Source organism: Morone saxatilis, unplaced genomic scaffold (genome assembly GCF_004916995.1).
Source record: "Morone saxatilis isolate NCDOM2014 unplaced genomic scaffold, NCSU_SB_2.0 Contig19, whole genome shotgun sequence".
Taxonomy (NCBI): Eukaryota; Metazoa; Chordata; class Actinopteri; family Moronidae; genus Morone; species Morone saxatilis.
Genome location: NW_023339751.1, coordinates 19,291,454 through 19,307,218, shown reverse-complemented (window position 1 = coordinate 19,307,218; position 15,765 = coordinate 19,291,454). Strand labels below are relative to the sequence as shown.

The window sequence follows — 15,765 nt, the reverse complement described above, 5'->3', positions numbered from 1 at the left end:
CATATCCCTATCTACGTCTATCTATCTATCATCCTACTCTATATATCTATCTATCTATGCTAATCTTGTCCTCTTTTATCTGCCCACCCCCACCCAAGGCCCTCCCCACACACAGCACCTATTGAAAAACGCAGCAGGACTGTAGATTATGACTTTTAGCTGAATGATCTTACCCCCACCACAGATGGCCGTGGATAGCTGTTGCAAAATATGAAGCTTCGTGCGCTTTTATTAGTGAAGGGAGACGCGGTGTGCTGACGATTATCTAGAAGTGCTTTGTCTGGTGCAACATGTACACAAAAGGATGGAAACTAAACATGGACGAGTGATCAGAAAATACAACGGAGACACTCCTACAAGTTAAAAGAAATCAAGTGCGTAATAATAAATAGGTTCACTGAGAGAGAGAGCAGTGTGACTACGAGTTCTGTGATTTGTTGTTAGGACTCCAGAGAGGAGATCAAGATATTCGCCGAGGTCGTGCCAGCTTGAGTCTCTCCACGCTTAATCAAGTAATCAAACCACATAACTGGTATATATTGAAATTATGAGGAGGGAGTGTGGGGAGGAGAGGAGAGAGGAGAGGGAGGAGAGAAGAGGCAGTGCGGTGTGGCGCGAGGGGTCTGATCGTATGCTTGTTTAAAAAAATGAGCCAGAAAAAGCATAGTATCAGGAATCGGTGAGAGTAGGACATAGATTAGCGCGTCGTGCTACAATGAACGCGATTATGCTCGGACTCACTATATTCTAACGTTATGTGAGAGAATTACTACCCAGACGTGAGTATGATATTGTTGCTCGACAAATGCTACGCCAGTTCCCACCAGAAACGAAGACAAAGAGAGGAGAGAGAGCTCAAGAGTAGAAAAAATGGGGAGGATCGCGACTCGCTATTATTCTCGCGCTGTGACAACCATCCAAATTCGTCGAATAATTTGTTCGCGCTCTTCCGTTCTCCACATGTTCGAGCCCCTGCGTGGCACACTCGTCTGCGTATGTTCGCTAGGTTTCACAGATGAAACAGACGAATCCGATTCTGATTGACCTCCCGCGACCTAGCAGCTAGTAGCGCTAAATCATTCTTACAAAGAAGATGCTCTTTATCATATAGAACGACGAAACAAGGTTCGTTACACATAGAATAGTCTTTGCCAGTGAGGAATCGACCCCAATAAATCCCGCGTATACCCGTTTTGCCATGTGTGGATTTGCCTATCTAAAATTAGTTCCGCTCTACAGCCAAGCTTCTATCGCTTAGAGCAAAGGATCGCTGTCAGATACCTCGGATTGTCATGCTAGAGCGAGTTCAAGATATACATACAAACTCCTATCTCTAATTGTCATGCCTGCGAGATGTTTGTTCTTAGCTGGAATTCATGCCATTAGAGACAAATATATGAATAGATTTTTAGGTCAGACAGTCTTGATTTAGTGGAGCATGGATTATAAAATTAGTCCTAATATATAAGAGAGAGAAAGAGGAGAATATAATGGATCAAATAATGTGTGGCACTTATTGGAGCCCATTGGCTGTGCTGGCAAGGTTTCATATAGAGGCTCTCCTAGCTGTCGGTGCAAGTGGTATACACTGCGAGAGAGTCCAATAAGATATCTGACATAGCGTCATGATAGAATATATAAGACTTATATGGCTCCGCTGTTTATAAACCAGCTCTTTTGATTTCTTCACAATGAGTCACCTGTGTCATGTAAATAATTAGAAACTCACCTGAAACAAATTGAGATCAGTAACATAGACTGAGAGTTACGCTAGTGTCTCCTCCCAGATAAGCTCATCGTACGGTGCAGGACCTGACAATCTTTCCTCATCGTTTTCATGCAATACATGGCCTTCGCAAATACACCACTCTCTCTCTCTACCTTTTGCACCTTTTCGAGTGCGATATTTAGTCCCATGCGTGAAACTAGCTGAGGAAATCAAGATACCAATTCCAGAGACGATCGAGACTCGAGAATTGGCGAGAGAGGGCGATTAGTTGTCACAATACTACCTTAAGCGCTTTACTGGTTGCTTCTTAATAAATGTCAAGTGTTTGCTCCAACTCACAAGAGAGAGATGCTATTCGTAGTGGTATGATTATGTTAGGGGGGCAAAAACAGCCGATGCAATATAAAAGAGACAAAAACAAAATGGTCAATGAAATCAAGAGATAGCACAATCTATAATGTTGCCAACATATTTATATAGAAGCCGATGCAAGCTGTGCGAGTGATATAAGAGTAATAATGATGACAATTCGCCTGATTTGAGAAAATGAAGGGTTGTAAACACTCAGAATCCTTCCAAGGTTCTATAGGCCAGCGGAGTCACAGACTAGATTGTGCAACGTCAATAGTTAATCCTGCCATATTTATATACTCATATGAGCAGGCCACACCCAAAAGCAGGCTGTTTTGATATCTTCAATGAAGGAGCCGTGTGGACCATCAATAAATGATTTGCCAGGGATAATTCCAGCAGTCGCATAACCTTACATGAGTAAAATACATCGAGACACCTTGTGTAAGTGCGCTTCAGTCAGGGCAGTTGGTGACTTTCACACATTTTCTTTTCACCTGAGCGTTGCTCAGCATCAAGCTGCATAGGTGGTAAGTTTTAAAATAAATGTCTAACCATGCTCAGTCACGAGCTCAATACTTTCCTCAACCTAACAATAGCTCGGAATAGATCTCGACTGTTTTGTGCTACTTAACATCGACGACGTGGTAAGGTATGTAAGCCACATCATAATAGGTAGGAGCTTTGTTTGATAAATATGTATGCCAAAACTAGATGAGGAAGCGGAGTGAGCCAGACTCGGCCATTATTCTGGCCCTCCAAACCTAGGATGGCTGACAGAAAAAAGTGTTGTGGAGCCTACATAGAGATTGTGCAACTCACCGCGGTTTTCATATCTCGCTGTATAATATCACGACTTCTTAAGATCTTGATAATGTTGGTTCTAGAAATAGTCATACAGTTCACCAACTATATGGGCTTAGATCATTCCCTATCAATGAAGAACCACTCAACAGTCAATGTCGAACCTTGTTTAGGAGCATCCTAACACAAAGTTCGAGGTTGTTTATTCGATTGACTGGAAGCGAAATCATGTCATTTTGAATCACGGTTATATTGCAATTCTATTAATAAATACTCACGGGCGAACTTTTTCCAGGTTAATACCCCTTCAACCCTATGGCAGCACGTGCTGACATGGTCCATTTGCTACCTTCTAATTTATGAAGTGAGACAGCCTCGTGAGCACTTTCACTGTAATTAGAACAGTATGCCTACTCAACGTCCACCACCAGGTCAGCATACCCCTAATTAGAAAGAATATTCGTGCTGAGGGCCAGAATGATGTATTATGATGGAGAGTGGTCACAACAGCATCAATACATGGCCGACTGCTTTCACACCCACTTATCTGCTTGGCATTAGCTGGTGTGATTATCCACCAATTTTTTCATTGCGTTGCTAGCTTGTTAAGCACCATTGCCAGTATAGCTGAACAAACTTTTAGGTTTCTTTTCCAGAGGGCGCAGACCCCGCTCCTGCTATTTGTTTGTAAATCACTCCTCCACTGTGCTACAAGATAGATTTCCAACCCAGTATCCACCACCATACCTCACACACGCAAGATTTGTGTGTTCATGCATCTCTCATTTATAAGCATATTCTTGTCTGTGGTGCTTGTCCACAAAAAATAAATTTAACCACAAAGTACGTTCCAACCAAAACCTTCCCATTTTTTAAGCTGTGCATGTTTCTCTTGTTCAAACTAGTAATGAATCAATTGTGTATTTTATTGAAACCTTAATAGTTGCTGTAGTAATGTAGCATTTTGACTCAATAACTCATTAAAGCACGACCACATTAAATTCTCATACGTAACGTGTGATTACGTAAGTAAGCAAGACTGTTTGCCCTAAAGAAGACCTGGCAGCCCCAAACCAGTGTAATGTGGACAACGGTGGATACTGGGTTGCGGAAATCTATCTTGTAGCACCAGTTGGAGAGTGATTTACCAGAACGAAATAGGCCAGGAGGCGGGGTCTGCGCCTCTGGAAAGAAACCTAAAATGTTTGTCCATATACTGGCAATCGGTGTAACAAGGCTAAACCAATGAAAGAATTGTTGATAAACAACCAGCTCAATGCAGGGTGGAGTGGTGTGAAAAGCAGTTTCGGCCCATGTATTGATGCGCTTGTACACTCTCCATCATAGCTACATCATATCTGCTCAGGCCTGCAATCATCATTCTAATTAGTGTATGTGACCTTGGTGGTGACTTAGCTCTTTCAGTGAGTCCGCGGCTCTTTTATTGAGGGTATGGCATACATGCTTTACTTCTGGAAAAAGTCTGTGAGTTTAAATAGAATTGCAATAACCGTGATATCAAAATGAATGATTCGTTCAGAGAGAACGCTGACTGAACTGTTTTAAACGTTGTTACTGATGGCTTCATGGTGGTTGAAACAGCCTTTGTATGTTATTCTGAAACATTTGATCTGTTTTACAGCAGTTGGTAAATCCACTTTTTTTCACTTTTTGTCGCCACCTGGTTTTGAGGGCAGAATAATGGGCAGCTGGATCAGCCTGCCAAAGTTGGTAAACAAGCAGCCAGTTTGTTTACCAAGCTACCAGCCGGCCAGTGGCAACGTAGCAGGCATTGGGAATGGTGGCTAATGGCAATACTAAACCTGGTTCTGGACGACTGAAAAGATTAAAAACATGGCCCTGAGCCGCAATCTACAGTGTCTCATTTAGATCCTGCCTGAATATATTTATGATGTGCCACAGTTTTATAGATTTTTTTATTGTGCACATCTGTTTGTCAGGCCTGCCAGTGAAAGGATTTGAGTTTAGATTATAATCACGGCAATTTTCAATATGACCTGATGGCATAGAACATTATAATGTGCATTTTAACATTGTTTTTGTCTCTTTGTGGTCTGTTTTTGCCCTAAATAATAATACACCAACCATGTCTTTATTCATGCAGCGGCATTATGAAAAAGATAGATAAATAGATAGATAAGAGACAGACAGGAATTATCTCAAAAACTATTATACATATCTACTAAAGTACATCCAATTCATTTTTAGTGATAATTAGACTCCTTGTGGCAGTGGTCTTTAGGATTCTTAAGGTTATTTATCAGTCCACAAACGTCTATTCTTAACCATTTTCCACGCCGGCAAAACTTCATTAGTCCTATAATGAACATTTTTTCCCCCTTCAAATTATCCCATTACGTCTGACATAAACAACCCGAAGTGCCGCCTCTCATTGGCTGGCCACAGGGTCACGTGGCCCGCGCGGCCGTCCGTCTATTTGACAGCCGCAGGATGGCTTGATGCCAGAGGGGGAAAAAGAGACAGAGAGAGGGGAGAGAAAGAAAAATTAGTATTCTCCTACCAGCCTCGCTATAAATCAATCATGGAGTCCTACGTGGTGAGCTGTAAATATGCTGAGCCGCAGTTCCCGCCTTGTGAAGAAGATTACAGTAATTTTAGTGACCAAGGGGGGTATTATAACAACCCCCAGGACAGTGGTAGTTATGGAGGGGGCTATCCCGTGCAGCCCCCTCCGCCTCCATACACACCACAACAAACCGGCTATCAACACTCTTTGCAGGCGCACCACCGGGAGGATGGAGAGGACCACTCGCAGCACCAAGGTGTGCCCTTCCCCGGCTACAGAGAGACAGACGCGCCCGGTAAGGAGAGGTTCCCCGTGGGTGACCTGCAGTGCCAGGCCTGGATGACCTGTGCAAAACCCGCTCAGGTGCAGAGGAAAACGGCCTGCCAGGGAAAAGACAAGCCGCCTATTGTTGTCTACCCGTGGATGAAGAAAGTGCACATCGCTCATGGTGAGACAGCATGAAGATTCTCATCTCTCTATCTCTAAGTCACACTCTCTCCATTTCATTATTCCTTCATTTCGGTTAAGACTGTTTAAATTCCCATGTTTATGTGTTTATTCTGCGAGGGGAACTCTCTCTCTCTTTCTTTCTTTATTTCTGTCTTTCTGTCTTAGTGTTTTGTCCATTTGTGAGCACCGTTTTTTGTTGGTGAGTTATTTATGATCTCGGTGAGAGTCAGGGAGAATTACAACCCCTATAAAGTTTTATGGCCCTGCCACAGCGTGCTTGCGTGCGTGTGTGTGTGTGTGTGTGTGTGTGTGTGTATGCACCAGAAATTGTGTGTCTGCGGTGTGCAATGCCCGGCAGAACAAAAAGCTGCAAGCTAAAAGTAAAGATCGTTTCTTGGACCTGTTCCCAGTCAACCACAAATTAAAGGTTATCGCTAAAAAGCCACATGATAACAACAGCACTAATGTCCAAAAAAAGTTTATTAATTTAGTGTCATATTTCCTTACAACACCAATACTAATAGCAAAGTAACAAAACGGATTAACAAAATAAAAGCAGCAGGCTAAAACCGAATCGGAGCACAAAATAAACGACCTGCCTTTCTTTGTCATTTATTGATTGTTTACAGTTAACCCGAACCACGTGGGTCCGGAGCCCAAGCGGCTGAGGACGGCCTACACGCGCCAGCAGGTTCTGGAGCTCGAGAAGGAGTTCCACTTCAGCCGGTACCTCACGCGCCGCCGGCGGGTCGAGGTGGCCCACGCGCTTTGCCTGTCCGAGCGGCAGGTGAAGGTGTGGTTCCAGAACCGGCGCATGCGCTGGAAGAAAGACAACAAGCTGCCCAACACCAAAGGAAGGAGCAAAAACAAGAAAGCAACGGACAACAACAACAACAACAGCAGCAGCAGCAGCAGCAGTAGCGACAGCAGCGTGAAGGCAGCGATAACTGTGTGAACACAGAGCGGCGGAGCGGAGGCTGGCCGGCAGAGGCAGCCATGTTAGCACCTTCACTCTCCAAAACTCATGTTGCTAAATGGATCCAGGGTGACTGCAGTCCGGAAACAATTCAAACTGTGTCATAGCCTACCCATCTGTAGGCCTAAATGAGGCTTTATAAACTCGTTAATGCATTTCCCCCCTCAACGTTTACTTTGAAGTGTTTTTAAACCATTCTGTTTTGTAGAGGTTGCATCCATTTTTAGTCTGATATCTAATTAATAATGAATGTCTTCGAGTCTTATATTTAGGTAAACGTCAAGGTTGTAGATGGTCTGACATCTCTCTGGTGAAATTAGGGAATTGTTTCATATTTAGACATCCGATGTTAAAGGCGCAAATGCATGGTGCCTGTTGGTTGCAGTTTTGCCAAACTCTCCCCATATGGTGAACGAGGAGAGATTGGGTCTTTTTTTTTGGAGAAAACAGGGTTTTATTTCTACAGGGTAAACATAATACAGGGTTTTTATAATAGCTACCTAAAAGATGAAATAGCCTAACTTATGAATATGCACATTACCAAAATGTTGTTTCCACAACCTGGCGCTTAAATGGGTTAAACAGAAGAGCAGGAGCGCCAAATGCTCGGCGGCTGACTTGCAGGATAGTTGGACAAATAATGTTTTAGCTTTTATTTTGTACATAAAGGAACATCCAAAAACAATGCATATTTAGTAGGATAAGTAGCCATATTGTGCAGACATTTTTTTTATCTCCAAAAGGTGAATGAACTTTTCAATAAGTTGGGGGAGAAGTCATACATTTGTACGCACGGGGAGTAAATTAAAAGCAGCCAAATTGGAGGTACATGTTTTTGATGCACGACGCTGACTGTAAATCCAACGTATTTTCTCAGGGGTACAGGGTTTAAAGAACAGAACTTTCTGAAACGTTTGTTGTTTGATTCAGCACAGAGAGGGTGAAAAAGGGTTATCCTCTCTGAAACAGCATAATGTTGCATTTTCAAAGAATATGTTCACTCTTCGATTCCAGTTTAATATGCTATTGACTATGTAGCCTACGCCAGTACTTATTTTTATTTACGTTATTTAGAAGCATATTTTATTCTTTGTAGCAAGCATCATCTCTGTTCTTTTTTTGTATGTGTTCCTCTTTGAAAAAAAGAAAAACTTCTGTAAGAATTTTATATGTGGAAATGTTTTGATAAAATACTTAGATGGTAAAAAATTAAAAATGTTTCAAAATGCAAAAGAGCAAAACTGAGAATATTTTCTTATCTCTCTCTCACACACAAACGATCTGTGTATGTTGTGAACGTATTTATTTAATCAGATTTTCACTACACCATTATCGTGGACAAAAGATATTATTGCCATTCATCTTTAACTTTTATTTTGTGTTTTTCTCTTTTTGGGCAAATTAACTATACACTGAACTTTAACACTGATAACCTGTATTAAGGTGCATTATCGCTACCTATAGCCTACTATATTTGTGTGTAAACAACAAAACGGGAACAGATTTAAAAGGCGCTGGTTTATTTACACAATATAAACAATTATTAATCAAAATCCCTAGATGAAGGGGTGATGGGACGGTGAAGATTTAAATTGCGTAAAATTACTCCAAACGTGGTTTATGAATAAAAATAATATATATATATATATATATAATATAATCTTTATCTTAAAATATAGAATCAACCGTTCTGCAAACAAAGAGTCTCCCTTTTACTGTCAATGCACGTGGGAAAAGTTTACACTTTACCAGAGCGATCCTCTGTACCATACACGATCTTTGTTACAGTCATAATTCAACGGGGCGTCAAGCACCTCGAGGTGAGCCAAGATAGATATTTAGTCCGTGAGGTCTCAACTGGGAAGCTTTTTAAAATGTGAGGATTTTCCCCCCGTGGGAGGATTTAAAATGTGAAAATGTGCTCCGAATTATTCGGCGGATAAACGGCGATCCTCAGCGTTTAATCACTGCAGCGACAGTTTGCTTTAACTGCTGCCTTAAACCAAGACAGAGATGTAGTAGTATAAAAGACGTGATGTTGGGGGGCAGGGTTGAATCAGGGAACTGCTGTTGCGTTAAAATATTCAAAGCGCGAGGTATGTTTACCTATGAAATGTAAAGTTGTCAAATATGATTACGCAGACTTTAATATTACCTGAGACCTTTATCCATGGCAGACATAAATCGTACTGCATCACAAAAATCACCCGTCTCTGTATGGTTAAAAGGTAGTATCCATTTAGTCTCCATATGCGCTTTACGCATTGTTTACGCACAGAGCAGGGTGCTTTTAGGCGAAAGAAATCCTCTCTCTTTGAGTGTGTGTGTGTGTGTGTGTGTGGGTGTGGGTGTGTGTGGGATGTAAGGGAAATGAGAGGCATTAATTGGTGGCTTCCGGTCGAGACGGGGTTAAATGTGCAGGAAAGGGACTGACATACACCAACATGGAATATCTATTAGATGCTGGAGATCCACCACATTGCTGACGAGTCAGGCCAACAAAAGTCCAAATATTCAGCCACAAAGGAAACGCGTGTGAAGCTCTGTGTGTCTGTAACTGGAGACAGTAGCCAAAGAGAACTGATGGGTACTTTACTTGTTTTGCTCTGCTGTGGGAAATTCGGTAAACCACTAAACAACGTGGCATGTATTACTCTGATCCCACGTTGTAAATATACTAAGTTAATTATATATTTTGTGATAGCCTATTTTTAAAGGTTTATGCTACAGAAACCGTAAAAAACTGAAAATATGACTAGAGCTTTATTATTGATAAAACAGGCTTTATTTCTACATATAATTTACACCAAACAGCTAATATTGTCCCATTATTTGTAAACATCTCCAATCACATTTTGTAATGCCCCAGATGCATGTGTTTGCACTTGGTGGACGTTATGCATGTTTGCCAGTGTGTATCACACCAACCTGCCCTTCTGCAGTCTGACTGTGGTGAAGCAGGAACGCCCCCGGCTGGTTGCACAATGTACTGCAGCCTGAAAGAGAAATGCATGAAATAAGAAAATCTCCATCTCTCAGAGTTGGGTCAGATCTCTTTGACTTTGAAATATTTGTGAGTAGCTGTACACTCTACTGAATTAGGACTATGTGTGATGTCATCAGACTTGATTGACATAATTCAATTAGTATCAGGGAGGGAAAATAAAAGGTACCAGTACAAAAATATGCAAAACAAACAAACAAAAACATCAAACAACACTGCTTTTCACACAATTTTAAAATGTTAAGTTGTTGAGATGGTGGGAAAAATATGATTCAAAAGCATGACAAACACAAGGCGATCATTTTCTGTGGCACTGTTCTGAACTCCATTACTGTGTGTTTCTGTTATTGTATCTCCCTGTAAACATTGTCACCACACCACAGACTGCAGAGACAACACTACACCTACAGATAAGCGAGTATATCATGAGTTTAGATATCCCACACTACAGCAGACAGTTGTTCCCAGCTCAAGCGTAAAGGGGAACTAAAAAACCAAAACAATGTACTCCCCGGGACATTAATCGTGGGCGGACCATACGGTGACTTCAGAACAAGCCCTTGCCCTTAAACTTGCCTGCAGTGGAAGTGACCTTATCTCTCATTTGAATTATTATTGAGCAGTAAGGACATTACAACAACACGATGTCTCTTGCGGCCGAGGCCTTCGTGTCGCAGATGGCAGGTAACGTTAAGGTGTAGACTTTCCCCGGTGCTGCTGTTACTGTGTATTCAGATAGCTTCAGCCTGCTAACATCAGCTAACGTGTACAGCCGTGTAGACGTTTCTGAATGTTAGTTAATTGCATTTAAGCGACCATTGTGGTTTAGCGGAGCAGGATTATACGACTGTAAATGTAACTATGGCCGTCGTTGTCCACCTTTTCTGCTCGGTTATGTTAGCTCTCATACAGCACTGTCACACTGTGAGTCCTCTGGATAACCAAGTGTAGCACCCGTTTTAGGTAAACACCGCTAATAAATGTGCTTATTGGATTAACATTGGAATAACACACCTAAGGGAGGACAGCCAATTCATGCTGGGACAGTTCAGGGGGGGTTGACGTCGGTGACAGCCTTGTGTCAACATACTAAAACACCCATTACTCCATAATGAAATGACAATAAATTCAACCACCAGTGTGAGATCCTCGCTCAGCCTGCAGTGCTGCCTCTGGTGGCTGGAAGCTGTATTACAACCGAGTCAATGAATGTAGAGCCACGGGCTGCTGTAATACCGCGTCTGGCCTTCAGCGGCAGCAGTGAGCGCTGTGGGACTGAAGAAGTTATGTGCCATCTTGGATCTTGACATGGGTTGTATATGTTGAATGGGATTGACCTGTTTTGTTACTTTATACACGCCCTGCATTGATGTGAAACGTCCCGAACAGGTGCTGAGAAGTTAACCTGCCTTCTGATGGGTGTGCATACTGCATACTCACCATTCGTCCGATGAAGTTAAACTAAACATGGGGACATACAGTACAGAGTCTGTGCCTCTCTATGGGGTGTGTCTGTCAGCGTACAGTTAGATTTGAATTAACATGCCATTTATTTAATTTGAATGAATGAATAAATGTGTTGCACAATTAAATAGAAGAATATAAACTGTTAAATTCCCCAGCAACATAACAGTTTGGTCGTCTCTCTCTCTCTCTCTGTCTGCCTGTGTGTCTGTTTTTAACATTGACAGCTGCTGAGCCTTGGCCTGAAACTGCAACCTTGTACCAACCGCTGAAGGGTAAGTCTGTGTTTGTTTGAAATGGAGACACAACCTGAATTTTTCTCTATAGAGGCATATATTTGTTGACATTATTGTGGTGTTGTCTTTACAGAGGATCAGATTCTGCTGTCGGACTGTGCCTCATCTCTTGCTGTTCAGGTGAAGTTCTCTTTGTGTGTGTTCTCAGCAAACACATCAGCATAGGCGTGAACATAGTTTGTGTGGGTAGTTTTTTTTCCGCCCGCCTGACGACACCTCTGAACATGTATGACTTGTTGAGATCATCAGTTTTCAACTTTATGTTGATTGATTTGCTTATTAATTAATTGTTTCACTTATCAGTGAATTGTTTCGGCGCTAACTGACGCTGTCCTGTTTCTCTCCCGTACAGACCTACCTCAGGATGTGTGGTCTACCAGTGCAGGTGGCTTACAGAGCAAATGCTGAATACATGTCACCTTCTGGTCAGTACACATGCTGCTGCACAGGTGGATTTACTCTTGCCATGCTGTCATGCTATGCAAAAATTAGTCAATAGTAACAATAGTAACATACATTATGCATCGGCAAAGATATCAATCTCTGTGGTAGTTCAGAAATGGGCAGCTATTCAGATTCAATCTTTAATTGGAAATTCAATATTATAACTTGTATGTACTTGTCAGTCTTTGTGGCCTGGTCTATTGCACTACTTCTTTTTCAGATTATGAGGTCTCAGACTAGATATGACCTTTTGAGTTTTGTGGTTATAAGCGCTGGTGTTGCTCCTTCGAAAGTGACTGCAATGATTTTTAATGGTCTGCTTCCCTCTTTCTATTTTTTTGGTTGTCTCTCCATAGGTAAGATTCCCTTTATCCATGTAGGAAACCAGGTGGTGTCAGAACTGGGGCCGATCGTGCAGTTCACCAAAGCTAAGGTGTGTAACACAGCTCTCAAAGTTGTTATTATCAAGAGATTTTATCACCTCAAGTTGTCATTGACGTAATTCTCTAGGCATATCACTTGTTAGGAAATCACTTTACTTTCTTATTCTCCTTATTTGTCAGAAATATAAGATTCATTTATATGCTCTGTGTGTTTGGGTGTTCAGGGTCATTCTCTGAGTGATGGCTTAGATGATATTCAGAGAGCTGAAATGAAAGCGTATATGGAGCTGGTCAACAACATGCTGCTCACTGCTGAGGTACACACACACACGTACACTCACTGCAGGGTAACAAAACACACATAGCTCAAACAACATAACTTACACACAACTGTAATCAATATCTCCTCTCTTCTTTACAGTTGTACATCCAGTGGTGTGATGACGCTACAGCTGCTGAGGTGTGTATACACGTCTCTGGATTAATAGAAAAAAAGGTTTGGCAGTTATTAGTATTATTTTATTATTATGCTTAATCCAATGTATGTTTTTGGTGTAGATCTCACGTCCCAGGTACAGCAGTCCTTACTCGTGGCCTCTCAGTAACATCCTCGCCTATCAGAAGCAGTGGGAGGTTCGCAGGAAGATGAATGCCATCGGCTGGGGAGGGAAAACCCTGGAGCAGGTTGGCAAGCACCCAGTGAACCCGTCTAATGTTTGGCATGCTTTCTAGTTGTTTTCATGCTATCACAGATACTATATATGTTTTTGTATTCTCGACAAAAACATAATTTAAAAGCTTTCTGTGCTCTCATGTGTTTCAGGTTTATGAGGATGTGAGTCAATGCTGCCAGGCTCTCTCCCAGAGGCTGGGGACACAACCGTACTTCTTTAATAAACAGTATGTATCTGTGTCTGTGTTTGTGTGTGTCTAATTAACTGATACGTGGCAGTGTTTTTCTCTGTCCAGCTGAATAACAAAACAGCAGTAGGTAGGCATAGTGAGGAGGTATACTTAAGTACTGGAGCAATATGCTGAGTCCTGCTCTGTCACTATGTTAAAGGGGTCCAAGCCAAAAAGGAAATAAGTGTTTGGAAGCTTCTGCCAGCTTTTCTCTAGCACCGCCTTGTGGTGTAATACTGTAATAACCTTCCTAAGTGGAACTTCTCACATACAGCATGTCTAAATGCCTTTATACAAATTATAAAAACCACAGTTTTGTGATGTACAGTACATTACAGAAAAATGTTAATGTCATGGCTTTCTGTTTCTAATTTCTAATATTTATAGCTGTAGAAGATGTGGATAAAATGATTGGTAGAAACAAGGAGGTTTCCCAGTATAAGCAGAGAGGCCATGGGGCATCACTGGTACAGGTTTAAACTGTATGTGATACATTTACAGTATGTTGATTAAAAATTACACTTTGGCACTCAGGTCAAAAAATGAGACTTAGACTTGATCACATCTAAAAATCTAAAAATGATCATTTGAGTGGTTCAGCACAAGTGTAAACCTAGTGTGACATCACCCATTGGTTTATGGAGTATTGTTTTTTGCCTGTAGTTTGGCATTATGGTTTTCACCATGTAGTGATGTACTGCGAGTTGAGCTGCGCAGCTTGCCTTGTCACATACTTGCTTGTAGTACGGATATGGCGCAAGAGAAATGTTTCTGAAAAGATTTGATGAGAGAAATATAATAACGTAATCTTGATTCATATTTGATCAGTTTGACCTAGTTTGACTGTTTGAGTTTTGTGTGTTTGCACTGGAAGGACACCCAAGGTAGCCACACCCTGAAGCACATCCTTCTTTATTGTCTATTTTACTCTTAATGAGACCATCATTTACATAATGAACAGCATGCTATACGGAAGAAGACTTGAAACGAGCAATTGAGACACAGATTTACCAGGTAACAGTTTGCTGAAGTTATGGAGCTGGCTTCACTTCACATACCTGAAGGCTCTGACCAGTAATTATATACTGTCAGTGGTTCAGCAGTAACAAACTGTGTGTGTGTGTGTGTGTGTGTGTGTGTGTGTTGCAGACCTACAGAACTGGATGCGTTGGTATTTGGTCACCTCTTCACTATACTGACAACCAGACTGACCAGCACAGAGCTGGCAGAGAGAATCAAGAGCTACAGCAACCTACTGTCCTTCTGCAGACGCATCGAACAGACCTACTTTGAAGACAAGAGCTCCTGAAGGATGGAAAATAACCTCTCTGTATAATCTCATCTTGTACATTCTGTCCTCCCCTCTCTCATTCCCTCTATGTAGCACTAAGAATCTAAAAAATGCTTATATTCACATACCTGTCCCTTCGTGGTTTTTTCTTTTCTTCTCCCATTTGCTTCGTGCTTGTACATTGTTACATGCTGCTGATAGGATTCCAGTGGAGCCAGTTCTTTTAAAGGTTAAAATGTGTACCCTTCACATAGATGAATTTACCAGGAGTTTTTACTATAATTTCAGGTATGGGTAACACTAAAGTACCCTAAAAAAAATCACAGGAAGATCATTCTTAAGGGTATTAACAACACATGTATACCACCACAAAAGGTTTTTCCCAAGTTCAACACAAAATAAATAATGCTAGTCAGTCTGATCTGTAACTATTTTAGCTGAGCTGCTTCAGGAAGCCACCAAATGTGGCCATGGAGCCTATACTTTTCCAGTGTTATGGGAACTGAAGTATAACAAGAAGATGATGATAATAATGCAACTCTTCACAGATCCTAGAAGGTGGTCAGAAGTTAACTGATGGCGAACTGACAGGGATTCAGTGTCAGGCTCAAGAACACTTCAGCAGGGTGGATACTTCCCAACTCAGAGGCGTAGACTTATTTATATGCTCTTATTTTTCATTGTTTGCACTCTGTTACACAGGAAGGCTGTCTACTCTCACGCTGATTTTTCTTTTCCTTCATGGAACTTTAGGAGCGTGTAAGAAATGTGATGCAGTGTTGCCTTTTTTCTGTACAAAAAAACATGAACATAATAATAATGAAGAGGATGTGAATTATTCTTTAGTTTTTCCACCTTTGTTTTCGTTGTGTGAATTGAAAGTGCCTGCATAATAAAAGTCATTAAATACAACACAAGTTCTTTGTTGCTTTTTTCCACATAAAGCTTTGATTCAAGCTTGAAAGTTCAGTCTTTAATGTTGGAATTCATAACTACTTTTTGGAAAGAGACAGATTTCACCCTGTGTTGGACTCTTTTGTGTATTTGTTTTTGTGCTTTTTGATAAATGAAGAGGAATGCACCGAAACCCCAACCTTCACTTAAAAAGGAGCCGTGATTTAA

The 15,765-nt window shown here is 41.4% G+C and overlaps 2 protein-coding genes across 2 annotated transcripts; both read left to right on the top strand.

Moving 5' to 3' along the window:
• The first annotated feature begins 5,401 nt into the window (after positions 1 to 5,401).
• Positions 5,402 to 7,962, top strand: LOC118329500 (homeobox protein Hox-D4b-like). The gene is made up of 2 exons (XM_035663717.1): positions 5,402 to 5,880; positions 6,512 to 7,962. Exons 1-2 carry the CDS (start codon positions 5,448 to 5,450, stop codon positions 6,835 to 6,837), a joined length of 759 nt encoding a protein of 252 aa, XP_035519610.1. The 5' UTR covers positions 5,402 to 5,447; the 3' UTR covers positions 6,838 to 7,962.
• Positions 7,963 to 10,370: 2,408 nt separating this feature from the next.
• On the top strand, positions 10,371 to 15,555 carry mtx2 (metaxin 2). Its single transcript, XM_035663997.1, has 10 exons — positions 10,371 to 10,546; positions 11,554 to 11,601; positions 11,696 to 11,742; positions 11,975 to 12,047; positions 12,423 to 12,499; positions 12,674 to 12,766; positions 12,871 to 12,909; positions 13,008 to 13,133; positions 13,273 to 13,349; positions 14,502 to 15,555. Exons 1-10 carry the CDS (start codon positions 10,507 to 10,509, stop codon positions 14,659 to 14,661), a joined length of 780 nt encoding a protein of 259 aa, XP_035519890.1. The 5' UTR covers positions 10,371 to 10,506; the 3' UTR covers positions 14,662 to 15,555.
• Positions 15,556 to 15,765: the final 210 nt, after the last annotated feature.